The sequence below is a fragment of the Crocuta crocuta genome, unplaced genomic scaffold (assembly GCF_008692635.1).
Source record: "Crocuta crocuta isolate KB4526 unplaced genomic scaffold, BGI_CrCroc_1.0 scaffold25, whole genome shotgun sequence".
NCBI classification, from domain to species: domain Eukaryota; kingdom Metazoa; phylum Chordata; class Mammalia; order Carnivora; family Hyaenidae; genus Crocuta; species Crocuta crocuta.
Window position 1 is genome coordinate 6,581,887 of NW_027532015.1, and position 26,964 is coordinate 6,608,850.

General features: G+C 37.6%; 1 protein-coding gene across 3 annotated transcripts in view; it reads left to right on the forward strand.

Moving 5' to 3' along the window:
- The window catches only part of SHPRH (SNF2 histone linker PHD RING helicase), an 88,899-nt gene extending 68,766 nt beyond the window's left edge, over positions 1 to 20,133 (forward strand). For 2 of the 3 annotated variants that reach the window (XM_077776013.1, XM_077776015.1), the window contains exons 26-30: positions 11,256 to 11,348; positions 12,137 to 12,223; positions 12,941 to 13,119; positions 16,902 to 16,982; positions 18,174 to 20,133. In XM_077776013.1, coding sequence (XP_077632139.1) covers positions 11,256 to 11,348; positions 12,137 to 12,223; positions 12,941 to 13,119; positions 16,902 to 16,982; positions 18,174 to 18,270 — 537 coding nt within the window. In that variant the 3' untranslated portion in view covers positions 18,271 to 20,133. The remainder of the gene's footprint in view (positions 1 to 11,255; positions 11,349 to 12,136; positions 12,224 to 12,940; positions 13,120 to 16,901; positions 16,983 to 18,173) is intronic. The other variant, XM_077776014.1, reaches the window with a different exon arrangement.
- The last annotated feature ends 6,831 nt before the right edge of the window (positions 20,134 to 26,964 follow it).

A 26,964-nucleotide genomic window follows, 5' to 3' on the forward strand; every position in this document is an offset into this window, starting at 1 on the left:
GTCACCATTTGTGTCTGCCACTTCTGCCTTCTGCTCCCTGCCCCCTTTTCTGACTGTTGTCACATCTCTACCCTACTGTCTGCCACCTTCTCTTTGAAGCATCTGCCTATTGTTTCCTCAGACTCACTGCATCTGAAACCACCCTACTAAATAGTCACATCATCTATTGTAACATATATAAAATAAAGATGGCTACGTAAATGATTATGGCATTATTCTGAAATTTTGTAAATATTACATCCAACCATTGCTAAACCTAGGCATTTTTTTATTGTGGATTATCAAATCTCTGGCCTTTATTAAACAATGCTGAGAAGTATTTTTTTATTTCATTGAAATTTTTGTATTTGAAATGTTTATTTCACTCTATTCATGTCCAGACTCTCAAACAGAGCAGACAATGTATCATACATAATGCTTAATCATATAGCTGGTCTTGGATAAACGATATTTGGAAAACAAAAAATATTAAATAATATGACTTTTTTCCTACTGGTATTTCACAGTATAAGGAATCTGTTTGGTGGACAGAGAAATAAACTGAATCAGTGTTTCCTTTAGTGGATGCACTTAAGTTAAAGACTGTATCTACCCTAATGGCTGTGTGACAGTATTCCTGAATGACCCTTGGAACCTACTGGACATTTCACAAAGTAAACAAAATTCCCCTTGCAAGTTCTGACAACTGCCAGGCATTTTGGATGTGAAGTAGGCTTCCTGGCAGAACATATGCCCCACGTGGCATGTTCCTGTGTTCTAAGTTTGGAGAGGTTTCATACAAAGCATTTTGGTCAGTGGAAATCCTGTCCATATGATGGACAGGGTTCTTAGGTCATAAGAAGTTTCTGCCCAGGAGAAAATACACTACATGGGTTTAGTCACAGTGAAAGAGCCTTCCCACCATCCTGCACAGGCGCATCTTCTCAGACATTTGAGTGTCTAATAACTGGCCTGCTTCTTAAAAGAAAGATGTTTTTATCCTGCCCCATTCCCCTTGAAATTTTAACTCATTAGATCTGGAATCTGGTCCAGGAATCTGCATTCTTAACAAGTAAATTCATTGATAACAGAGATGTCTTTACACAGCCTCTTTGCAGAGAAAACCAAAATAACTATATTTCTACATTCAGATTCCCAGAGAATTTTAGCAATACCATGTGTGAGACTGTATGTGTAGAATTCTGTTGTTCCTTTTCTTTTCTCTTTTCTTTTTTGAGAGGGAGAGAGAGCAGGTGTGAGTTGGGGAGGGTCACAGGGAAGGAGAATCTGAAGCAGGCTCCACACCCAACACAGAGCCCAACACCTGACATGGGGCTTGATCCCCAGGACTGTAAGATCATGACCTGAGCCGAAATCAAGAGTTAGGACGGTTAATCCACTGAGCCACCCAGGCACCCCTTTTCTTTTTTGAGTTTTTGTTCAGTTGATTCAAGGGTGATTTGTGAAATCTGTCTTATACTTCCTAAATGTAATTAAACATCTGGATGAGAAAAAACTGATTCCAGGTTTCTGACTGATCCTAAAATAATTTGATGAATATAATCCACAAGCAATTATATTTCCATATACTTACCTAATATTTTTATATAAGAGACTTGCATATCAATATTAACTGGTAATTTTAGAATGTATTTGTGTATTTTTGTTAGAAAATGTCATGACAAAGTACAATTATGATCACAAAAAACAATTTATATTTACTGGCCAAATTAGCACTTGTGATTCTGAACTGTGAATCTCATGTTAAAGTTAGCAATAGCTTATAAACATCAAGCACACAATAGAGACTTCTAAGATACAAACTATAAGTTCTCTTAATGAAATTACTTGCAAGTTCTGAAAAACTTGCACTTTGGAGGGTATATGCTTTAAAATGTGTAAAGGACATTTTTCATGAGGTGGGGACTTTGTTTTATTCACTACTATATCCCCAGCATCTCGAACAATGCCTGTATGTAACAGGTACTGAGTATGTAGTTGGATAGTGTCATGGATGGACAGACAGATGGACATAAACAATTGAATAGTATTTACATATAATATCCTGAAAAGCCTTTGGATACAACAAAATTGTTAACTTTTTTTTTAATGTTTATTTTTGAGAGGGAGGGAGAGCATGAGCAGGGTAGGGGCAGAGAGAGAGGAGGACCGAGGAGGATCTGAAGCAGGCTCTGTGCTGACAATAGAGAGCCCAACACGGGGCTCAAACTCATGAACTGTGAGATTGTGACCTGGGCCAGAGTCGGATACTTAACCCACTAAGCCACCCAGGAGCCCCCAGATTTTCAACTTTTTTAAAGCAGTTGCTAATCTACCTTTGAAATCCTTATGCAAAGTGTTTAAAGGGACACAATGATATTTTGGTGGCCTAGTGCACTTGTAAGATTTCCCACAGCATAGGTGCTGTTTCCATTGAACTTTATTGTAATATGTGAATGCTTAAAGAACCCCAACATTTGCCTCAGACATATGCTTGAGAAACACTACTACTTCATGAGACCAATCAGACCAAACTGTGTAACTGCACTAAATTGTATCTGTCACTACCAACATGGGTCTTTACCATGGTGAACAGGTACAGACAGAAATAAAACAATGTTAACTGATCTTACTCAGCAGAAACTACTATCGACAGGACAGGCACACTCAAACAGTTAGCTCTCTTTCAAAAAGAAAGGTCCCAGATAAAAGTACTCAAAGTCAGGCAATACCAAGAAAGAAATGACTTTCTTTGTACTGAATTATCAAGTTATTTGCAAATTACAGTCCCATCAAGGAAACCTAAAANAAAAAAAAAAAAAAAACTGTATTATTTGTCATCATGTTATAATCCTAGTTGGTCATACTACTGATGAGAGAACATAGTTCCCTTTCGTGGAGGGTGGCTAGGTTGTGTAAATTTGTCATCTTTAAAGTGATGTTTCTTGGTCAGATGAAATCTTCGAAACACCTCTAATCTCAAGACCTTTGACTCATGTATGTAGACTGTTGTAAAGATTGCAAAAATCAATCTATCTAGTAACTGGAAAATGAAAATAAAGTCCGTGCTCTGTTTCAGACATGATTGTCTCACCTCCCCCAGAGCTGAAACTCCTCGTCTGCAGCAGATAGCATAGGTTAGGCATCCATTTGACCCTAGAGCAGGGAGAGGCACTGCAGGTGCGAGAGCACACTGCGTTAGAGGACTCACACAATTCAGAGAGCCAGTCCAATTGGATAAACACAGTGCTGTCGTACCGTGGAGCAAACAAGTTAAAAATGTCCCAGAATTACAGACCTTCCACCCAGTCCCCTAAATCTCTTGTCCATCTGTAATAAATAAGGGTAGAAAAGAAAGAAAAATAAATTCAGAGTCAAATGGAATGGCACACAATGAAAAGTAATGCTGTCCTCCATTCTCCCTTCTTGTCTTATCACGATGATCAGTTTGTATTGTTAGTTGTAAAGATCACCTCTATGACTTCCAGTAATACAGATAGACTAGGTTTCTTAAAATACTAGCTGTAGGCAGTATGTGCTGTCCCCTCACTTTAAAATATGTGGAAATTAGTGCATCTCTTCCTCTTTCAAACTTCTCTCTTCCACATCCTAATTTTTGTTAATGGTATCATTCTTATAGTATGCACTTTTTATTTATTTATTTTATTTATTTATTACCCAGTTATAGACATGTCTTCCATATCTGCAGAAAGCCAGTAAATTGTGAGTGATATTTTCTCTGTAGAACCAGGTAGAGTGATTGAAGACATGTGGAAGGGAATATAATTCTAATCCTGTAGATTTAAACTTGGTTTTCAAAGAAAAACTTTCCAAGAACCCCAGTCTAATGGAACTTCGAACTTTTTTTAGAAAGCTTCCTTAATATCTATGTCAACCTCATCTGGTACCAATATCCTTGTAATCTTCATTGTTATATTCTTTTTTTCACTGTGCTATCCTGCTTCAAGAAATTTTAGCATGATGAGTGTGTGAATGGCAAATTTCAAAAAATGACAGCCCCTTTGATATAAGACATGATTTGAAATGTTTCCCATAAACTAGTGTGTATGTATTTCACATATATGGAATACATACAATACATGTAAAATCTCATGCCTGTGATAAAGATATGCCTGTGTGTGGACATAAAGTAGTCTCTAAACATGAATATTCTCTCTAATGTTTGATGAAAAATAAGACTGAGTGCATTCATCATCTCCACTGTTTTTACTTTTTTCTGACATTCTTCAGGACCCAGCATCCACGTTAGCCCTTAATTCTACCAGTGGAGCAAACCATGACCATGAGAATCCATAGATAATGCGGAGAAAAAGTGGGAGATCAATGTGAACAGATTAAGTAAATATAGAAAATAGAGGCTCTCAAGAGAAAAAGGACAAACTGGTAACAAAGGAATATAATACAAAGCAATAATAACTCTCCAGTCATAGAACACTAGTTTTATTTATATAAATCAAGTGTAAGTAGCACTTTGCTGCTGAAGCAGGGAGATCTCATATCTGTTCTCCTTCCTTTCCTACCTTCCCTAAGTAAGGATTCTCAGCAATAGGAAATGGATGTGAAGGGAATAGACTAAAGCCAACCACTGCATATCTTCTACACCATACTCAAGAATTTTACCTATTGTTCCCTCCTCTTTCCCCCATAATAAGGCTTCAGAGAATGAAAAGCAGTATTTCACTCTAAGAATGACTTGGTGAAATATTTAGTTCCATTCTGGACAGAAAGGGTTGATCAGTGTCTAAATCAGATACTACTTGATTGCTTAATTATTAATATTCTTTTGGGGTGCCTGGGTGGCTCAGTTGGTTAAGGGTCTGACTTTAGCTTAGGTCATGATCTCACAGTTCGTGAGTTCAAGCCCTGCATCGGGCTTTCTGCTGACACCTCGGAAATGGATTCTGTGTCTCCCTCTCTCTGTGCCCCTCCCCTGCTCACATTATCTCTCAAAAATAAACATTAAAAAAAAAAAAAGAATTCTTTCAATCTAGTGAATATATGACAAAAACAAAAGTGAGTTTTCCATCCTTTTAACACATTTAACAAATTTTAATTCAAACTTTAGGTTCTCAGAATTTTACAGGAACCTAAGACTATAGGGCTACCTACCTCCAATGAAGTTAAACTCTGTGATGAAAATAGCTAGTTGCACCTACTTAAAGTAGATTAAGAGGAAGGATGACATTTCTGATCTTTAGTTATGCTACTAGACAACCTCTAAGCCAGACTTTGTAAGAAATATGGGGCGCCTGGGTGGCTCAGGGAGTTGAGCGCCTGACTTCGGCTCAGATCATGATCTCACAGTTCCTGAGTTCGAGCCCCACATCGGGCTCTGGGCTGACAGCTCAGAGCCTGGAGCCTGCTTCGGATTCTGTGTCTCCCTCCCTCTGCCTCTCCCCACTCACACTTTGTCTCCCTCTCTCTCTCAAAAATAAATAAACATTAAAAAAGTAAATAAAAAAATAGTCTTTGTTGGCCTTTGGTGCAGATGGGTGTCTGCTTTTTTTTTTTTTTTTTTTTTTTTTTTTTTTTTTTTGCCTTGGCTTCCTACCCAAAAGTCTAGAGCTTTTAACTTTGTAGCTTATTTTCCAGAAAATGAAAGTCCTGCTGTATATGTAGCTTAGAGACCTTATTTGGTTTTTGTTGATTAAATTACAAGCAAGGGAGCAAAGATTTTCATAAAGAACATTTTGTGATTCTTTTGCTATAAAGAAGGAAAAATCCATCCTTTTTCTTCATTAACTGTTACAATCTTCTTGACTGCTTATCTCACAAGTGGAACACTAGGAGAGGTACTGGCCCGATCTGACTGCTGACACTTTACACACCTCCCGTCCTGGTTCTCCAGCTGGCCTTAGAACTAGTGCCTTAGGGAGAACAACCATGAAGATACGGTCAAGGGAAGGCAGAGGACACATAAGGTGTCTTCCTCCACAGCTGGGCCTTTATCACGGATGTTTCAGAAACTTGAAGAAAAGCCAAGCATTGATCACAAAGTCAGGTTTGGTGGATATGTATCTGGAAAAACTGAAGAGACTATCAAGAAAGGATGGGAAGAGGAAAGGGAGAAAAATTTCAGAAGATGCCAAAGGTGCTTATAATTAAACATAACTTTACCAACCTAATATATGAAGAAGTGATCTAGCAGTCTTGCGGGATTTCCATCTCCATGTACCCTCCTCATGAATATATATCATTCCAGCCTATCTTTGCATCTGTTTATTTACTGATATAGCTTAAAAAAAAAAAAAAAAAAAAAGGCCAAGTTGGAATGAGGCTACCATTTTACCTGTGTTGAGAATAGTCATGCTTTTTTACTTTGGTAACACCTTGCGTAGAGATAGATTTGTGTCCACATTTCCTCACCTTATCTCTTTTGTGCCTCTTCTCTGATCCCTTCAGACTTGCCTGTCATGTAACGCATCCCCTTCCTGTTTTTACCTTTTTTAACAAATATTTATTTTCTGTAGTTGTGGCCACATTGAATAGTCTCCTCAGAAACTGACAGATTTGAGCCAAAGTTCATTTATGCATTTAATATAGAAACATTAAAAAGAGTAGTAGAGGGGTGTCTTGGTGGCCCAGCTGGTTAAGCGTCCGACTTTGCTCAGCTCATGATCTCACAGTTCGTGGCGTCAAGCTCTGCATTGGGCTCTGTGCTGCATTGGCTCTGATCTGGAGCCTGCTTCAGATTCTATCTCCCTGTCTCTCTGCCTCTCCCCCACTCACGCTCTGTCTCTCTCAAAAATAAACATTTTTTAAAAATAAGTAAAAAACAAAAGGAGTAGTAGAGTATGTAGTACTCACTAAGAGGACATAATAAAACATTCACTTAAATTGCACCCAGGACAAGCCATCAGTATAAACCATCGTTTTTGTTTTTCTCTGTATTCTGTAACTTGCATTAGACTGTATATTTGGGAGAGTAAGAAAGTGTATCTTTTGATCTTTGTATATCAAGTGCCTAATATAGTTCTTGGTATTTTGTTGAATAAATAAATGAATGATTTGAATAATCCACTATGAACTGGCTTTAAATGTTGCAGGGACTTGAGTGATGAGGAAAATGGAGAAGAAAGTCTGTCCTCTTTGTTCACTTCCATTGACTTTGCTCTAAGAACAACCGTGGTCTTTTCAGTATTATTTTGGGAATCTTGCTTTTTCATTTGGAAGTACAAAGCACAAGCAGGAAAGAAAAGAAAAGTTCATGAATCAGGGCACAATGTGGTGGGAATCTAAGATTCTAAAGATTGAAAATAAAAGCCTACTGGGCTTGCCAACTTTATTATCCTCTCCTGTAGCTCCTGATAGTTTGGTTTTAAAAAAAAAATACAGGGGCGCCCGGGTGGCTTAGTTGGTTAAGCGTCGGACTTTCGCTCGGGTCATGATCTCGCGGTTCGTGGTTTCGAGCCCCGCGTCGGGCTCTGTGCTGACAGCCAGCTCAGAGCCTGGAGCCGGTTTCAGTCTGTGACTCCCTCTCTCTCTGACCCTCCCCTGCTCACGCTGTCTCTCTCTCTCTCTCCTAGAAATTAAANTCACCACTCTCCAATTGCAGGCTTCTTTTAAGACCAGTTCAGGTGATTTCATTACCTAGTATTTAATACAGAATTCACCTACAGCTTGCTTTATGCTAGATCAAATCCCCCTGTCTTTCATGTCTGCTCTTGTCTGAGTCTCTAGCTAGTTTAGGTGGGAAAGCTAGAGGTCAATCACAAGATTTGATTTGCCTATTGTTGATCATTCTGAATCAATAAAAAAAATAGATGGGGAGTTTTAAATTCTATTTTAACCCCCTTTTAATTTTATTCATTTTTTTACTAAGCATGTTTGGATTTGAGAAGCCTAAATGTAAATATTTTTATTATTATTATTATTAATTTTGCGTTACATAAGCTGAGTGTACACTGTTTACAAAGGATCATGCCAGGCTGTAGGTGATATAAAAGTAAATGCCATTGGTCCTTGTCTTCAAACAATACATGACTGATGACAAGTGTACTCTACTCTGAAATATGATATAATATTATATGAAATCATACTAGGTAGAACCATGACAGCGGCACTTGGCTGGTTCGGTGGTAGTGCATGTGACTCATAATCTCAGGGTGATTAGTTCAAACCCCACATTGGGCATGGAGCCTTCTTAAAATAAAAACTAAAGTTAACTGGGCAATTTAATTGAGGGAAAACCTGCTCTTCTCCAAATAAAATCTCTCATCTTTCCCTTATGAAGGACAAGTAAATGTCAAGCACAGAAGAATCTAATGAATAAATCAAAGAACACCTCATTTTTAAATCCAGTTATCATTCATCAAACATTTGTGAGTTACTGTAACTAATATGTATTAATATAGCACTTTTGCAGACATTAGTGCATTTAACACAACTGTGAACTACATACAGAGAGGTTGGAAAACATTTACAACATAAATTTAACATGTGCAGTATATGAGAGGTCGTATAAATCAGCAAGAAATGAAAACTTAAGTTTTTTTTTTAACTGGCAAAGGATATGAATACAGTTTACAGAAGAGGAATTCTAAATAGCCAATTAATGGTATTCAAATTCACCCTTTGGAAATGTAGACTAAATGAAAATTCGACCCCTCATCTCACCTATCAGGCTGGCAAAAAATTAAAATTTAACAAGTGTACAAAGAAGGAAGCATTTTTAACTACTGGTAGTTAAAATTTCCAACATTTTTGGAGGGTAACTTGATATACCAAAATCTACCAAAATCCAAATATCTAATAAGTTCTTTGAGCCTCTGACCAACAATTCTACTTTGATGTGTCTATCCAACAAAGTACTCACACATGTACCCAAAGCTGTAAGTAGAAGTATCACTGAAGTACTGTTTGTAAGAGCAAAAAATAATGCAAGAGTCTAAATGTATACTAGTAAGCAAATATTTAATAAATTGTTGTACCCTAAATATCGTGCAGCCATTGAGGTCAGGTAAATAGAAAGGTCCTACGTGAATAGATTGTTAAGATCAATGTTAAGTGATAAGGCCATTTTATAAAACATATTTACAGATATTTTGGAGTATGTATGCATATTTATGTAGGCTTCTAAAATGCCCAAGAAGGGCTAAATTGTCTAAAATATGTCTAAATTATCTAAAACTTAGTAAGATAGAAACCAGATCCTTCTGTAACTTCTATTCAGTTTTTCTCCTACAGCTTACTGTCTTTCTCTGTTAACTTTTTCGATTGGTAATCCTTCCTTGTGCATAGTATTTTCTTTTCATTTAGCAACAAGTTAGGAATTGTTATTAAAATAAACTCAAGATATCCTTCAACTTGAGGCAGCATTTTTAATGACCATTTATGATAAATGTCTTCAAGTAATCTAAAACATGAATCTTTCTTGTCTTGACAGAAACTACCTTAACATATTGGCCTTACATAAGGATTTTGCATTTATTGGGCTTGTTGTTTTTTTGTTTAATTATGCAGAGCTTGCATGCTCAAACCAAGACCTGCCAGTATATGTAGGCCATCTCCTACTTCCTCTATTGTTCTCATTGTCAGTAGCCACTTTCTGTCCATCTGGAAGAAAAGGGTATTAAGGTAGCCTCACTCCCCATGTAGTTTTTTGCCAAGCAGAGCTTTGGATTTCTGAGACTTCCTTATTATTCTTCTTTCATTGGGAGTAACTGGACTAGGACCAAATAGTTCCATGCTGTGACATTTGCAGGGGCTCATTGAGCGCTACCACTGAACTGGCCAAACTTTGATCAAAGCGAATATTCTGGTCTTTTCCTTCAGAGAGTTAGCACTCTACTTTGGAATGTTGCTCATAGAAGATTATTCTGTTTTCTTTTGAACCTTTTCATAAAAAGCAGCTTAATAGTTATCATGATATCTCACTCGAAAATATTTTTGAAAATGAGACCTTGCAAGGATATGGATGTTTCTGTCTAAGCTCATTAAACAATTGCTTTATGCTGATTCCCGGTTTTCTCTTATTTGAGATAATTTTGCTCTTATTTAAGACAATTTTTAGACTGAAACAGTTCCTTTCTATTTTTTTAACCCTTCATATATAATTGAAAATCTGCATACTTTTAAGTATAACTAAAAATCTGCATGTGTAGACTTAGGATTTTAATATTAGAATTTTAAAATTTCTTTCATAATTCTATCTTGCTAACTTGAAAATGCTATGCCTTTCTTTCTTGTTTTGTTCACATATTTTACTCTTGAGCGTCTCTGTGTAAAAGTAGCAAGTGGAGTCAATTTGAGGAGAAGAATAACACTGCTATGGGAAAGTTTTTACTTCTTCTTGGTTAGATCTGCGCCACTATGGGGTTATCTGTGTCATTATAGTGCTCATATGTAATGTCTTAGAAAGATAATAAGGTATTGAGTGCTCTTTGCCAGCTTTGACTTAAATGTTATACATGTATTTTCTCATGGAACAATGTTTGGAAATAGATAAAACTATCCCTGCTTGACAGATGATGAAACTATGACTTAGAAAGGTTAGTCTGTATAACTAGCAAAATGCAGAACTAGCTGTTGAATTTAGATTTGTCTCATTCAGAATCCCATGACTTTAATTTCTTCATGTCATGCCATCTCCCCATGCATTCCAAGAGAAAAAGTTTCTCTATGAAGGCCACAAAAACACTGGCTCATTTCCTCATTTTGTTACTTCTTTTTTTTTTTCACATTTTCATACTTTTATGATGGAAATGGTTATGGAAGATACAAAAACCACTCGTTAAATGTTTATCTAACTTTGTAGAAATCAGCTCCTGTCCAAGTGGCTGTCATTTGTACCTCTGTCCCTGTCCTTTGTAAGTCCCTTGCAAGAAAGGATTCTTCACAGTTTGCTTACATTAGAATTTTGATTCATTGTATTCTTAACATTGCTAATGCCGTAGTATCTGAAGCAAAGAGTGTTTTCTATATAAATTCTGCTTATCTAAAATAACAAAATCTTGCAACCACAAAACCTAACCACTATAACCTAAGAATCTTCTCCTCAAGGTCTGTCACTGTGTAACTTTCTGATGTATTTCATATTCCGATTTTCCCTGGGTGTAAATTCTATGACTTCTACAATTTGAGGCTAAAGAAAACTTCGAGCAAATACAAAATAAAGAAGTAAACACATATGTATCTGATAGTTTGTTTTGATGCACCTGTAGTTTTGGGAATAGACGTGTATTATATTGGTTTTCCTTTCCATTATAAACTAGATTTAATATGGTAGTGACGTGTTTTCATCTTTGTGTTCAAAGGGTAGCCATTCTACAAAAGTGGAAGCTGTGGTCAGAACTCTGATGCGAATTCAGCATAGAGACCCAGGGGCTAAAGCACTCGTCTTCTCAACGGTACAGTCACCATGTCCCTCCTTGGTCTTGGCCCATACTAGCTTTCTGGCTCTAATCGGCTTATATCTGAGAGTTCATGTTAGATGTTTACCCTCATAGAGTGGAGATTTAGAATTACTATTAGATTTCCCTGTTTGTGTTTTTTTTTTTTTCATATGTCCATAGGATAGAATTATTTTTAGAGGAATTTGGTAATGCTTCCTAAGACAATTTCTACAGCTACATGTCCTGTTAATGTTTTATGGGGATTTCTAATATTAATATGTTAAAAATTGGAACCTATAGCCTTGATGTCTCATTTCACAAATGAAACTGGTTGTTTAAGATAAAGAAAATCTACTGAATAAAATTTTGAGTTTTGAATGTCCCTTTTCTGTAAAGAGAACATTCATACTGTTCTTCCTTTGTGATCTCTAAGAATTAAATTTCTGCCTGCTGCTCATTAAAAAATATATATATTGAGTAAAAATTCTAGTTTTCATTTCTAAATGGTAAGCAGCTACATCCATTAAGCACTCCATTATTTATTTTCTATTATTTCTCTTTAGCTTCCTTCAGTTCCCAAAGACAGTCATGTTTTTACCCTGTCTTTAACCAGCATTGGATCTCAAAAAAAAGAAAACACTACCATTTTGATAGAACTAAATAATATTGATGGTACTACATTTGAAGTGTTTTTTTTTTAATTCTGAGGTACAAAAGTCATGTTCAGTTAGTCCCTTTTCAACTCCTTTTTATGTGAAAGCTATGTGTAAATATTCGTTTTCTTATTATTTTATGTGTTCTAGTGGCAAGATGTATTAGATATTATTTCAAAAGCCCTCACTGACAACAACATGGAATTTGCTCAGATTAGCCGTGTTAAGACATTTCAGGTATGTCAAGAAGATTTTACTTGTGTTTGGGGAGGCAGGGATTTAGTTGCAAATTTAAACTACTGTTAACTAGGTTCCTTTCATTTATTGTCTTGTGTAAAGGGAGAAACTGTAGTTAATATTCTGTCTATTCAGTTATACCTGTAGCAAGATCATTTATTTTTAAAGATCTTCTGCCTTGAGGTTGTTAGCTTTAATAGAGGAATAGACATTCTGTGATTCACCTTTTGAATGGACAGGGCCATCACGTTAGGATTAGGTTCTCAAGACTCTGTGTCAGGCAAAACTGTGTGTGGCCAAAGTCTTTACATTACACTCAGCACAACGACAGGCACAGAGCCTACGAGGCAAAAAACAAAAAGACCAAGTGAAAATGTAGCAGATTCATGTCTCTGACCTCATCCTCCCTCTTAACACGTTCCTTCTCTCTCTCTTTTTCCTCCAAACTCATGTAGTTTAATCTGCATCCATCACATACATGTATCTTGCACCTCCATTGTATTGTAATGAATAAGAGGGCTTGTGTGATACTTTTCCTAATGAAGTCAAGCAACAAGTTTACATTTTCTAAAATTGGTAACTTTACATTTACTTTTCTTAATTATGACATTTCACAATGACCTGGATACCACTATACTTTTTTAATACAAGCTATAATATACCACTCTGATTTTTAACTGATGCAGCTAAAATGTAAATGTACCTTTCTTTTTTTAGGAGAACCTCTCAGCATTTAAACATGACCCCCAAATCAATATTTTGCTGCTGCCCCTGCACACAGGTTCTAACGGATTAACTATCATTGAAGCAACTCATGTTCTCTTGGTGGAGCCCATATTGAACCCTGCCCATGAGCTTCAGGCCATTGGGAGGGTGCACCGAATCGGACAAACCAAGTAAGGACTAAACTTAACATCACTTACTTTTGCTTCAAGTTTCTAAGATGCAAATCAGTGTTTAAGCTCTTCATTTATGTTCCTTAGAACCTACTCATTTTTAATAACGTTCTTATGTATTATATTTTCAAGTATTAGTATATGGCCAACAGGCGTTTTTAGATTTCCAGCCCGCCCTCCATGAGAAAATCCCAAATTCTCCCAGATTTTTATCTTCAGACTCTACCCTGATCAGTTTACCAAAACAGTTTCTTAAAATATTTAAGACAGCTGCAGAGTTGAAGATATCCATTGTGATGTTGAGAAAATTTGATTTTTGATTGTCTAAAGTAGCCTGTATTTAAAAGAAGGCATATCTTATTCATGACTCCTTTTTAAATCCTTCCCCTTAGGAAAAGACAGTCCCTTTAAGGGTCCACTCTAGGAGATAATTAGATTTATTTTATACCCAAGCAAACCTAATAGTGAATACTATGTAGTATCTGCTACTTTTATTCAAATATCAGAACAGAAAATTATCCTTCATAAGACCTCTTAGATGTATTGCCTCCTAGATATTAGATACCTTGAATGCATAGAAAAAATCCATACTGATTACTCATTAAATAAATATTGATTGAGCAGCAACTGGATGTCATACATTGTTCTAGACACCGAAGACTTAAACTGAGTAAGACATAACCTACTCCCCCAAGGAGATCCCTGTGTAGTACCAGAAATAGAAAATTGACATACTGCAGTAGAATGTGCAAAAATACAACAGAAGTACTGTGTAACAGAAGAAGGGGCTGATCGCTTGTGCCTAGAAAGTCAGGGAAGGCTTCATTGGGTTGTGTCCTGAAGAAATAATCATTTCAAAATTGGGCTAGAAAAGGGTGGTCACACAGCCAAAGAGAGCTGCATGTGTAGGAGGAACGCGGAACAGATAAGCACCATGATATTCCTAGGGACTGGAAGGAGTTTGGAATTGTGGGGTATAGAGCCTGTGAAGACAAGTGTCAGGAGATCCAATCTTACATGTGCTACTCAAAGTCCTGAAGGGCTCTGTAAGCAATAGCCAAGAGAACAAATGAGAACTTTTAATTTTCAGCAGGCAAGAGACATGTTCATCAAATAAACCCTTAGTAAAATATGGCAAAGTAACATAACTGTAATAAATGCACGCTTGTTCCAAGTGCTGTCGAGTATCATTTAAAATGCAATTACATCTTATTAGGTTGTTTTTTTGGTTTGTTTTTTCTTATACTTTTAAACATTGACTTCTCATCTTTTCACTGTTTTCCAAGGCATAGACTAGACTCAGCTCAGATGTAAGGAAGGACACAGTCTAAAAAGGCCATTCATCAGTACCTGACAATCTTACTGTGCTTCCCTAGTAAATAGATTCTTCCACTTTCTGAAGAGATGATCTTAAATGTCCCTTGTATCTTCCTGCCCCCCACTGATGGCAGTCTTGCCTTACATGTGAAAAACAGATACGTCAGATTTGAAGCATCTCCTCTCCCATCACCAGCCTGAGCAGCCTACCTGCATGAGTACCCATATACCTCATTCAGTAATTGTTATTGAGCACCTTCTGTGTGCCAGGCACTGTTTCAAGTATTTGAGATGCCCTTGTGGGGCTTAAATCCTAGTTATGAGACACCCAGTAAAGAGATGGTAAAAAACAAAAAGAAGAAAATATCTACTAGGTTAGGAGCTGGAAAAGTAGAGCAGGGTAGGAGAATTAAGAGGACATTTGACTGCGCAGGATGGCATGCAAGATTTGAATGGAGAAGTTAACATCTGAACAAAGTTGAAAGGGATGAGAAAGTCATGCAGATGTCATAGAGAGTAATATTCAAGTAGAAAGCACACTCAGTGCCAAGAACCTAAGTCAGGAGTATACCGGGTACGTTTGAGGAATAGCGAGTAGCCAGAGTTACTGAAGTAGAATAAGCAAAGAGGAGACAAGTAGGAGATGAAGTCAGAGAGCCACTGGGGGAGGCGATGGTCTGATTTGAGTATAAGAGAGAATAGGGTTTTATTTATTTATTAACAAACACTTATCTAACAGCGAGGGGTTAAGTCACTTGTCCAAGATCACATTAGCTAGCAAAAGTGGTGGCAGGTTTCAAACACAGCTGCTCTGCCTTCCCAGTGCCTGCTTGTAAGCACAATACATGGCCGCCTCTGCATCGCTGGTTGGACTAGTATTTTGAGCAGTTTTGCTGCAAAGAGCAGAGAAGAGGAAGAGTGTGAGATCAAGAGGGGTTTTTTTGTTGTTGTTGTTCTTTTCATATGGGAGAAATAAAGGAATGGTTCATGAAAGACAGAACCAACTAGTAAAGCAGAAGAGAGAGTGTAGAACAGTGCTCAAGTGCAGGCATTGGTCATGGAGGGGGTGGGGTGGGTTGGGATGAGATGTTTCCTCTGTAGCAAGAAGCAGGAAGGCACATTATGTTCCCTCTCTTCTATTACAGCGGGAGAAGTGTCCCTTTTCTTTCAAAAGCCAGCCATTCCTCTTGTCGTGGGTGCAATCCCTTCTCATATTCACAAGGACATTCCTCTTGTAACCCATGACCACATAAATATGGCTTAATCTCACCCATCTGTAGAAACACTCCCCTACATTCCACCTCCTGCCCCTCCGCTCTCAGCCTTTCTGGTGAGGTTTTGGTCCTCACGGTGCCACCCAAATGAGGTTCTATAATGCTATTAATGACCTACTTCTTGCCAGTGGTACCCTAGGGGCCCTTTTTTTCTCATCTATGCTTCCTAGATGAGTTCATCCAGTCCCAGAGCTCTAAAGAAGCATTTTTGTGTGGATGACTCTCAGACCTATGTCCCCGGTCCAGACATGCCCCTTCAGCTCCTATGTCAGACCCATACACCTAGTTCTGCCGCTTCACACATCCCTGGACTCCACCTCCCCTGGATACCTAGCTAATGGAAACCTCAGGTTTACCATGGGCTGCGCTCCCACCCACCCCAAACCCTCCCCGTCTTATAGTCTGCCTCTCTCATCTTTAGTTTTTCAGACCAGAAATCTAGGACTCCTCCAGATTTGTCTCTTTGTCCACATGTGCACACCATCACTGAAGTCTTGCCAGCTCTACCTGCCAGCTCTGTCTTGCCAGAAATTCCAAATCTTCTGCTACTTACTAATCCAACCAGAGTACAGCCCACCCCCTTTCCTGGACTCTTACAGAACTCCTTAACTTTTGCTATCTAATGGTCCATCCCCCATGCAGGAGCCAAAGAGATGTCTAAAGTATAAACGAGTACGGAATTACGCATAAAACCCATGGATGGCTTCCCCCAACAACCACAGTAAAATCCAGATTCCTGCTATGTCCCTCCAGGCCCCACACAGTCTGGTCCTTGCCCACTCTCTACCCCTACGTTACAGTACACTTCCACCATGTCAGCCTCCTTTCTGCCCTTCAAACATTTTAGGCTTGTTTCAAGCATGTTTCAGGAGCTTGCATTTAATTATTGTTTCTTCTGTTTTGATGCTCTTCCTGCTTCTCCATTGCTGAGTGACTTCCTTCCTGTGTCTCAGCTGCCTCGTGGCATTATCTGTACCATCTGATTTATGTGTTTATTGTGTGTCTCCCCTTGTTAGAATGTCAGTTCATTAAGACTAGTTTGTTTTATTCACTGCCAACCCCCCCCACCAGCACACTGAGTACCTGCCAGTCGGCACCAAGTGACTGATGTAGTATGTAATATGCGAAGTCTTCTTTGTCCTAATTAGTTTTAAGATGTTTTTAAACATATCATTGTTATGTACCTTCTAGACCTACTATTGTACACAGATTCTTAATTAAGGCAACAATAGAAGAGAGAATGCAAGCCATGCTGAAAACTGCTGAGAAGAGGTAGGTAATGCTTTATCCAAGCCAATGGGTGTTTCCTGTTTACATGAAGTTGTATGAGTGTTTGGGACTTCTTCACCTAGATGACCACTTAGTCAACCAAAAACTGTTAAGTGCAAATACTTTTTTAAAGCAAGATGAGACATATTACATATTACCCATGTGAACGTTCCCAGTTAATGCTCTGGGCATCCTATATTTGATTTAATTTATTAATAGGGATTATAATGTATAAAAATATTTAAACTGTCCTATTTTTCTTTGCCATATTGGATTACTTTTTAAAGAAATCTATCTTTATGCCCCAGCCATAGTCTGGTATCTGTAAAAGGAAACTTAGAGAGTTGCTTTATACATCACACATCTTAGTTACATACACATAGGAAGATCTGGACTTAAAACTCAGCTGGGAATTGTGATATCGGCTCCAAAGACACAACAGAACCAGAGAGACCAATGTAGCCTTAATTTTAAAAACTTAACTTTAGAATTATAAAACTTTCTAATATTGACTCTATGATTTCTTTTAAAATCATTTTGAAATATAAACTAATGCCTTACTACAGCCTTATAAAATAGATATGATTGGAAGATGCAAAAGAGTAATTGCCCTAAAAAGGGATGTCTCTACAGAGGTACTATGCATAGCAAAGAAGCAATTTAAAACCAGAAATCTCCTTCCTTCTGCGGTCTAATGGGAAGGGAAGAGTCTACCATGAAAGCTGTTTGCATCAGACATGAAGGCTTTTTGTTAATGTTGTTTCCATGTGTAACAGAACTCAGTGATTATAGTTAAGCCATTTAAATGACGTAGCAATTAGAAGAGCTGTTGAAATTCTCTTGAAAAACACTAACTTTGGTTAGTAAGAAGGTGAGAGCCTTGGTAGCTATTGGCATGGGTTTTATTTCTTTGTTTTATTAATCATGGAGAAAAAAGGACATTTTATAACAAAGCTTGAAAATACTATACGGAAGTCTTCACTGATTTTTGACAAGAAGTAATAATGATCTTTCACCAACTTTCTACTCAGAGTTTACAAACACTTATCAACAAATATGTTTTTATATTGTAAGAATATTATACTTTTATCTCATTATGTCTTAGATTATTATAGGACTGGAGCAAAATATAAGACAAATGTAATCATTTATTCCTTGGTTTCTTTCTGACTACTCACTTGGAAAATCTTGCAGTCACACAAACTCGTCGGTGAAGCATCCAGAAGCTTCTGTCTTAACCTTGGCTGATCTGGCAGACCTGTTTACCAAAGAAACTGAAGAACTTGAATGAAGTACACCTGGTTCAGTCCACAGACTTTAATGTATTTAAATTTTTTCATAGCTTATAGAGCAAGTTATAAGTAAAAAATCCAGCAGATGTCAGTAAACACTGTTCTTCACTGAATGAATTTTTCTTTTTTTTAGTTGTACAGTGTCCTAGAAGTTACTGAGTCCTTTCCAATATCTTGTTTCCAAAAGATCTATAGAGATTTTTAATTTTACACTCCTAATAAGACATTTATTTTTGTTCCAAGGAACATCTGTATCTGATGAGTCAAGGGAATTAAGAGAGGTAACGTGTAATTTTCTTTTGATAAGATCAGTCTTAAAAAGAGTTGGAGGAAGGGAGAAAGTAAACTGATCTAGTTTTATATGACCTAGTACATTTGACCCACATAAATCTCAGTTTTGGAAGGGCCTTCAGTATCTTTAGCACATGACTCACCAATATCTTGCTAGTAATATTTTGAGTACATGGTGAATTATATTAACTCCTAGTTATTTGAGTAGTTTTAGACTATAACTCCATGCATAGTAACTTTACAGTAATACAACTTCTAACAGTAGGTTAATATTAGGCCAGTATTTCTTTTCTCTGTATGTTGCTACTAAAAACTGAAACACTGAACACTTCTTATTTCTATGATGTGTTAGGTAGTGTCAGCATAAGCAGTGAACTTTAAATAGCATTTTTAGTGTTTTCATGTTTACCATAAAATTATCTAAACTGTTTCTCTACTTTTCATTTTTCCTATTGTTTTTACTTGTTTTCAGATCACTGTATCTGTAAATATTGCAAGTTTTATAATTTTAGTTCTTGATCATTATAACGTGGAAATTATGTCAGGGTTTTGTGCGGTTTTCTTAGTTTTGTTTTGGGTTGTTTTTTTTTTAATCATTATTATACTGATGTTTTGGGTTCTTTTCCTTTCCCGTGTTCTTGGGAAACTAGACTTTTAACCACTAACTTTGTGATGATTTGTTATTTTATTTCACTAGGACTTCTCTCAAGGACTAGTATGTGATCTTTGGAACAAGAGAATGTCATATTTACATAAGCAAATAATCGCAACTGATAACAACTGAGTGTTTCTTCTTCTGTGAAGAATTAATGGACTTTGAAATCACTAAAGAAGGAGTAGATTGTTATATCCTAGCCATTTGATGTAATACAAAGGTTCTTGTGTTGTATTCTTTGAGCCTTCAGAGTTTTAAATGACCCTCAGGACTCATTAGCTCCTACTCAGCTGCCCAGAAAACTGTAATAGAAATATCCCTTATATCACATTTGTCCAAGAAGCTTTGGTGCTTAGTTAAGGTGCATTTTCTTATTCTAGGTTTATAGGGTGACATAATTCAACTGAAGAAAATACACACTTGTTTTTGGTGCTTATTCCTCAGTTGAAGGAAGATATGCATCGATTCTTTTTTATGAAATTAAACAAAACTATTATTTTTGTAGCTCTTTACATATTATAAAGAGCCTTCCTATACATTCACATTCAGCTTTAATTTGCCCAATAATCCTGTGAAGTTGATATAACTATTATCATTCCTGTTTTAAAGTTGGAGAACCAAGGTTCAGAAATACAGAGACCCATTCTTATGACACGTAGCAAGGAAACAGTGGAGTCCAGGTCCCCTGACTCCAAATCTCATGGTCTTTCTGTAAATCTTGTGTCATACTAAGATTCAGAAGGCCCACGGTTGTAATTTAATGGTGAGCATGTTTCAGTATTTCTGTTTGTTTCCTAGTATTCCTTTTTGAGCTAAAGTTTTAGGGAAAACAATTTGATATGCTTCGATTTTGTACAAAACGAAAGAATTATATAAATATACTTATCTGTATTAGATAAAAACTGTTCTTATTTATTTCTGTAAGATATCAGTAATTAAATAGATATTTTAGTGGAAATTGAAATTTGTGGATTTATTAATTTCCAAGCCACAGAATATACAGTATGTTTTTTTTTGTTTTGATCCCTCAACAAAAGATGTCAAAATTGTTTACACTATAGAATTCCATATTTTATAGACATTTATTACTTCTACAAAACAGGTGTGGCAATTCTTCCAGACGTTGCTCAAAAGAAATATAGATTTAATCCCCACATCTTCTTGGCTACAAGCAAAGGGCTTTTTTGCTTCCTTATTCTTTCATTTTATATTTTCTAACCTATCACTGTGCTCACAAATAGTTGTTCTTAAGTGGGTGCTGTACTAATGAACGAGAGAGAAAAAATGAGATTGTCCCAATCCTTAAAGCTTAAATGTATTTGGGTCTGGGGAAGCATGAATCCAAGTGAGCTTCTTACACCTGAAAAGGTATAGTGACATCTGGTGTAAAATACATGTGCCTAATTCCATAATCATTTGCTTCCAACCCACATAGCTTTGCTATGTTGATTGCAGCTTCGGCTTTTCTCTTTGTATGTGATTTCAGCAGAATGATCCATGCATTTGTTTTTTTAGGAATTCATCCTTTTCATGTCATCTTAATAATAACAGACTAAAAACTATTGACATGAGAATTCAACACATAACCACAAATACTTCACAAATAATTATCTAACTGGACTCATCAAAATATTTAGGAATGGAATTTAACAACGCAAGATTAATTAGCCATCGATTTAAGCAACACTTTCAGGTGGACAAAGGAACAAATTATCATTTAAGTCATCTCCTGCTCTCATCTATTAGATTTAGTAAATTAAAGATTTAGTGTGCTTGAGTTCTTAATGTTCATTAAACTACAGAAGAACGTTTGTGAAATGTAAAAATCGCCAATGCTGAATGATGTCAGGCATAATTAAATTGAATAAAATGTGTCTTTCAGGGACATCTGGCTGGTTCAGTAGGTAGAGCATGCAACTAACTCTTTATCTTAGGGTCTTGAGTTTGAGCCCCATGTTGGGTGTGGAGCCTACTTTATTAAAAAAAAAAGTATCTTTCAGTTTTTCTAGAATTTAAACAAAATCCCCCAGTAATATGTCAATTCATAGTTTTTAACTGGCATACCAATGCAAACAATTCATTTTGAACCTATCTACTCTGATAAAGGAATTCTAATCTTTAATAAAATTTCTTCAAAATGGGATTAACTGTTTACATTTTGAAGCTCACAAGAGTGCCCTCATATTAAGGGTTAATATGAACCACTCACAAGCCTTTCTTTAGAGGACTGTGGGGATCATTGATAACCCAGGGAGAACTCCAGGCCTCATGATAGGTATGCGGCGTTGCATCTGAGTTAGAGAACAAGCAGTATCATACAGAAACTAGCACGGGAACTTCAGCCTTCTCTTCAGCCAGCCTTTCAGGGACACATAACGTCTTGTCTTTGTAGGTCCCACGCCATCCCACAGATCCTGCTCCATTATTTAGTATCAGGGACTCAAAACTGATTTTGCTTGTTGAAACTGACATCTTTAAATTGAAACTGAATCTCTTGTACTTCAGTGTATGTATGCAGGTTCTTTTCCTTGCAAGCTAGAAATAAACTTTAGCCTTCATTATCTGTACGATGATCCTTTATACAGGTATCTATTGTTATTAAATTTCTCAGTAACCTTTTCTTTCTTCCTGTCAACCGATCCCTTCAATCTTTTCTTAAAGGTCTTTCTCCAAAGCTCTTTGGCACCTTTTTCTCCCAGAAACCTGTTCTTATTTACACGTCATACCCCAGATAGAGCCTGGGCAAGAAACAGTATTGTCCAAGGACCAATTTTGTATGTGTGAAGTCTTTTCAGGTCTGTAATTTGTTTGCCAGTACAAAACTGATCACTGACAACCCCTCCAGTGCCTTATGGAGTAAACATTTGTGCCCGAATTTCCTTAGAAATCTAGTTTCTTGGGGCTCCTGCGCGGCTCAGTCAGTTGAGTGCCTGACTTCAGCTCAGGTCATGATCTCGTGTTTCGTGGGTTCAAGCCCTGTGTCAGGCTCTGTGCTGAAAGCTCAGAGCCTGGAACCTGCTCCAGATTCAGTGTCTCCCTCTGGCCCTGTCCTGCTCGTGCTCTCTCTCTCGCAAAATAAATAAACATTAAAAAATATTTAAAAAGAAAGAAAACATCCATCCATACAAAGACTGGCATATGAATAGTCTGGCAGTTCTACACATTGTTAAACACAGTTACCCAGCACTTCCCTCATAGGTATTATTTTCCTATGGCTCCATAACAAAATACCCCAGCCTGATGGGCTTACACGAGAGAAATTTATTTCTCACAGTTCTAGAGGCTGGAATTTGAAAGACCAAGGTGTTGGTAGGTCTGGTTTCTTCTGAGGCCTCCCTTTGGCTATAGACAGCTGGCTTCTCCCTGTCTCTCACGTGGTCTCTCTTCTGAGTGCCTGCACCCCTGACATCTCTCTTCTAAGGACACTAGTCATTTTAGAGAAAGACCTCACCCTAAAACTTGTTGTTACCAGCATTATTTACAGTAGGCAAATGTCTGTCAACTGGTAAATGGACAAACAAAATGTAGTATATACTTAAAATGGAATATTATTTAGATATAAAAAGATACATGCTACAAAAGGGTGAATCTTGACAACATGTAATGCTAAGTGGAAGACCCAGTAATATAATAGGATACGCTTCTCTTTACAGGAAACAACAAGAGTAGTTCAATCTATGGACTCAAAAAGTACAATTGTGGCTGCCTAGGACCAGGAGAGGAGCTGGGGTAAAAGGAGTGCCCATTAATGGCTATGAGGTTTCCTTATAGTATGATGGAAGTGTTCTAAACTTAGGTCACAGTGATGGTTACACAACTCTGAATATAGTAAAAAACACTGAGTTGTATATATTTTCAAGTTTATTTATTTTGAGAGAGAAAACATGAGCTTGGAAAGGGCAGGGAGAGAAAGAGAATCCCAAGCAGGCTGTGTACTGTCAGCGCAGGGCTCGACGACCGTGAGATCATGACCTGAGCCAAAATCAAGAAAGAGTCAGACACATAAGCGACTGAACCACCCAGGCTCCCCTTTAAATTATGGCTTTTGTGGCATGTGAATTCTTTCTCAACAAAAAAATATTTTAAAACCTTTTAACAGAGCATAAAGCATTTTTTTTAAGTCTTATGGCATGCAGATCTTTGGCAGAGACTATTCTAGATTAAAATGAGACAGATGGTCTTCAAATTATAAGGCACACATTGTAGAGAATATTGTGCTGTGGGCCTGTAAATCTCATTGCTACCTGGAAGCCACAGTTTAGGGGCACTTGGGTGGATCAGTCAGTTGAGCATCTAACTTCAGCTCAGGTCATAATCTCGCGGTTTGTGAGTTCAAGCCCCACATCGGGCTCACTGTTGTCAGACTGTCCGTGCAGAGCACACTTCGGATCCTCTGTCCCCCTCTCTGTGGCCCTCCCCTACTTGTGCTCTTCCAAAAATAGATATTTTAAATGTAGCACCTGGAATTACTGACTGTAGTTTCCACTCATCTGAAGAAATAGCCATGGAAGTGTAATGACTAAACAATGTATTGATTTAAGTTCTTAGACATGAAACAAGATGGCTATTACCTTTCAAAAATTTGTTAACCTTTATGATAGGCTTATGAAAAGCCATAATCTGGAACACTTGCCAGTTTTTAATAAAGAATCATGTGGTCTTTCAACTCAAGTAATGACCACCCAATAATCAGATAATGGTGGTTACCTGATTATTGGTAACATTATTGGACTGTCTGTCCCATTCCAGGAATACATCATAGCACCAATCTACCTTCATATTCAAATATTGACTTGAACAGTTCAATAAGGAATGCAATTGTCATAGGAGCTATAGAATGAACAGTGAACAATGACATAAATAAGATTCTTAACCTCAGCACTACTGACATTCTGGGCCAGATGACTCTTGTGGGGGCTGTCTTGTGCATTATAAGATCTTTAATAGTATCTCTCACCTCTGCCCACTAGATGCCAGTAGCACACTCCACCCCCCAAGTTATGACAACCAAAAATATTTCCAGACATTACTAAGTATTTCCTAGGGTGCAAATTTGAGAGCCACTGCCAGAAGTCAAAGAAGGATAGTGAGTTTTCAGGGTAATAACACGGATCATGTACCAAAAGAAAACATTCCGTTTGACTTCTACTTTACTTCTATAAGTTCTGTTGATTTGAAATATCCAGAATATTGTATAAAAAGCAGTTCCGTTGATCTTACTAAATTTAGGTGACCATATTCTTTGCCAATTTTATTTGGAAGATTTTCATATTTTGATCTAAATTTGAATCCAATGCTGAAATGCCAGCTTGGAGCCACAGAAGGAATGAGTGTTTGTATTGTAGTAAAAGACTGCCCTCGGAAAGTCATAAATGAAACATCTTTAAAAACCAAAAATGTAATTTTATAATCAGTTTTACCACACAGTGAAAGATTCGCTATCTATTGACAGAGGGTTTGCAAATACACTAGAAGTCTTTATCATTAAGGATGCCAACTCAGCATGGCAGAACTCACTTTCATTCTTTTTAGCCTATTAATCAAATCACCTAAGAATGAAGAACATTGTCATTTAAGTTCTGATACATTGTTCTTCAAGGGTTTTAAAGATGAGCTTACCTCATTCTGAAATGATAGTATGGATGGCATCTGCCCACACATTTTAATATATCGTAACATTAATATAATAGCACTTTGTGACATACATTTTCCCACTGAAAGTCTTCACCTGCCTCAAGAGGACCATAAACAGACCTGATGGTCTTTTAGAAGATGGGGTGAAATGGTTCCTAACTTTCCCTCCTTCCTCCTTCCCTTCCTTCCTTCCTTCCTCCCTCCCTCCCCAACCCCTTCCCTCCTTCCTTCCCTCCTTGCTCCTTCAACAAACATCACTGAGACACTAGGGCTGAAATCCCACCCACCCTTTATAATCACACTGCAGGCAAGCCTGGGCATATTAGCATCTCCTAATAGCAGGATGGGAGGCGTTACCAAGAATGCTCTCCAGAGTTCATGTCCATGGTATTGGCTACAGATGCCCACTAAAGGAATAGTAACATCAGGGGCACCTGGATGGCTCAGTCAGTTTATTGTCCGGCTTCGGCTCATGGTTCATGGGTTCGAGCCTCGCATCGGGCTCTGTGCTGACAGCTAGCTCAGAGCCTGGAGCCTGCTTCCAATTCTGTGTCTCCCTCTCTCTCTGACCCTGCCCTGCTCACACTGCCTATCTCTCTCTCTCTCTCAGAAATAAAAAAAAAATTTAAAAAAAATTTTTTAAGGAATAGTAACATCATAAGCAGTAAAGTCCTCTCCCAGAACTTTCAAAAAACAAAATACATTTCTTTTATAAATTTTTTAATGTTTATTTATTTTGAGAAAAAGAGCACGCATGAGTGAGCAGGCGAGAGGCAGAGAGAGAGAGGGAGAGAGAGACCCCCAAGCAGGCTCCACACTGTCAGCACAGAGACCAACATGGGGCTCAAACTTACAAATCATGAGATCATGACCCAAGCCAAAATCAAGAGTCAGACATTAACCAACTGAGCCACCCAGGTGCCCCTAAAATATACTTTTTAATTGAGAGTTTTGTTAACGAATAGTGTAAGAATAAAACTACTATTTTCTGTATCTCAACAAATAGCACTCCATCTTTCCCTTGCTCAAGCGAAAACACTTGTAGCCTTTTTCGTGTCTTTTTCTTCTTTCACCCTTCATCTCTAAGGCATCAGCTCACCTGCAAAATGCACCTGGACTACAACCACTTTCATCACTTCCATAGCTACCACCTCATCCCTGCCATGATCATCTTAACTGGGTCATTGTGAGGGCCTCCTAGACTCTTTTCCCAACAGAGCCACCAGTGCGATCCTTTTAAAACATATGGCAGATAATGTCCCAGCTCTCTGCAAAGTCTTCTCGTGATTATTCAACTCACTCAGAAACCTAAATCTTCATGAAGACTGGAGGCCCGTGCTGAACTGAGCCTCTGTGGCCTGTGTCCTCATCACTCACGCCACCCCCCTATTCCTCCGTTTCATCCTCAGCGAGCTTCTTGTATTTAGAACATGCCAAAGACGCTTCCTGAGGACCTTTGAAATGGCTATTCCATCTGCCTATAATAATCTTGCTCCAGATGCTCATATGGCCCACCGCCTCACTTCTTTGGAGCCTCTGCTCCAGTGCTGGCTATTCAGTGAGGACTTCTTGAGCATTTTACACAAACTTGCACCCTTCCTGCCCACCACTGTTATTCTATCCCCCTATTAACTTTCCCCAAACTCTTATCACCATCTGACATATTCATTTTATATATTCTGTCTTCCTCAATAGAAAATAAACTCCCTAAGAGCTGAAATTTTATTTTGTTCACTGCTATAGCCCAGCACTTGGTAAACAGCAGGAGCTCAATAGATACTTGTTGAAAAATGAATGAATAAGGTCTCATCTTACCATATTATAGATGGAGTTAGTACTGTTCTAAAGGATTCCCATAGAAATGGTTGGATTTAAAAAAAAAAACAACTTATTCCGTAAGTAGAATATGGGATACACTTTAGATATTATAGATTCTAATTTTTTGGTGCTCGCTTCGGCAGCACATATACTAATTTTTTGGACTAATTCCTGCTAATCAAGGCTTTGCCTTATAATTATGGCTTCAGCTTCAGCTATAAATAACATTTATAAATGATGCCCTAATTTTTATTTCCACTCTTTAACTCTCCATCTAGCCCCACACCCTGTTTCT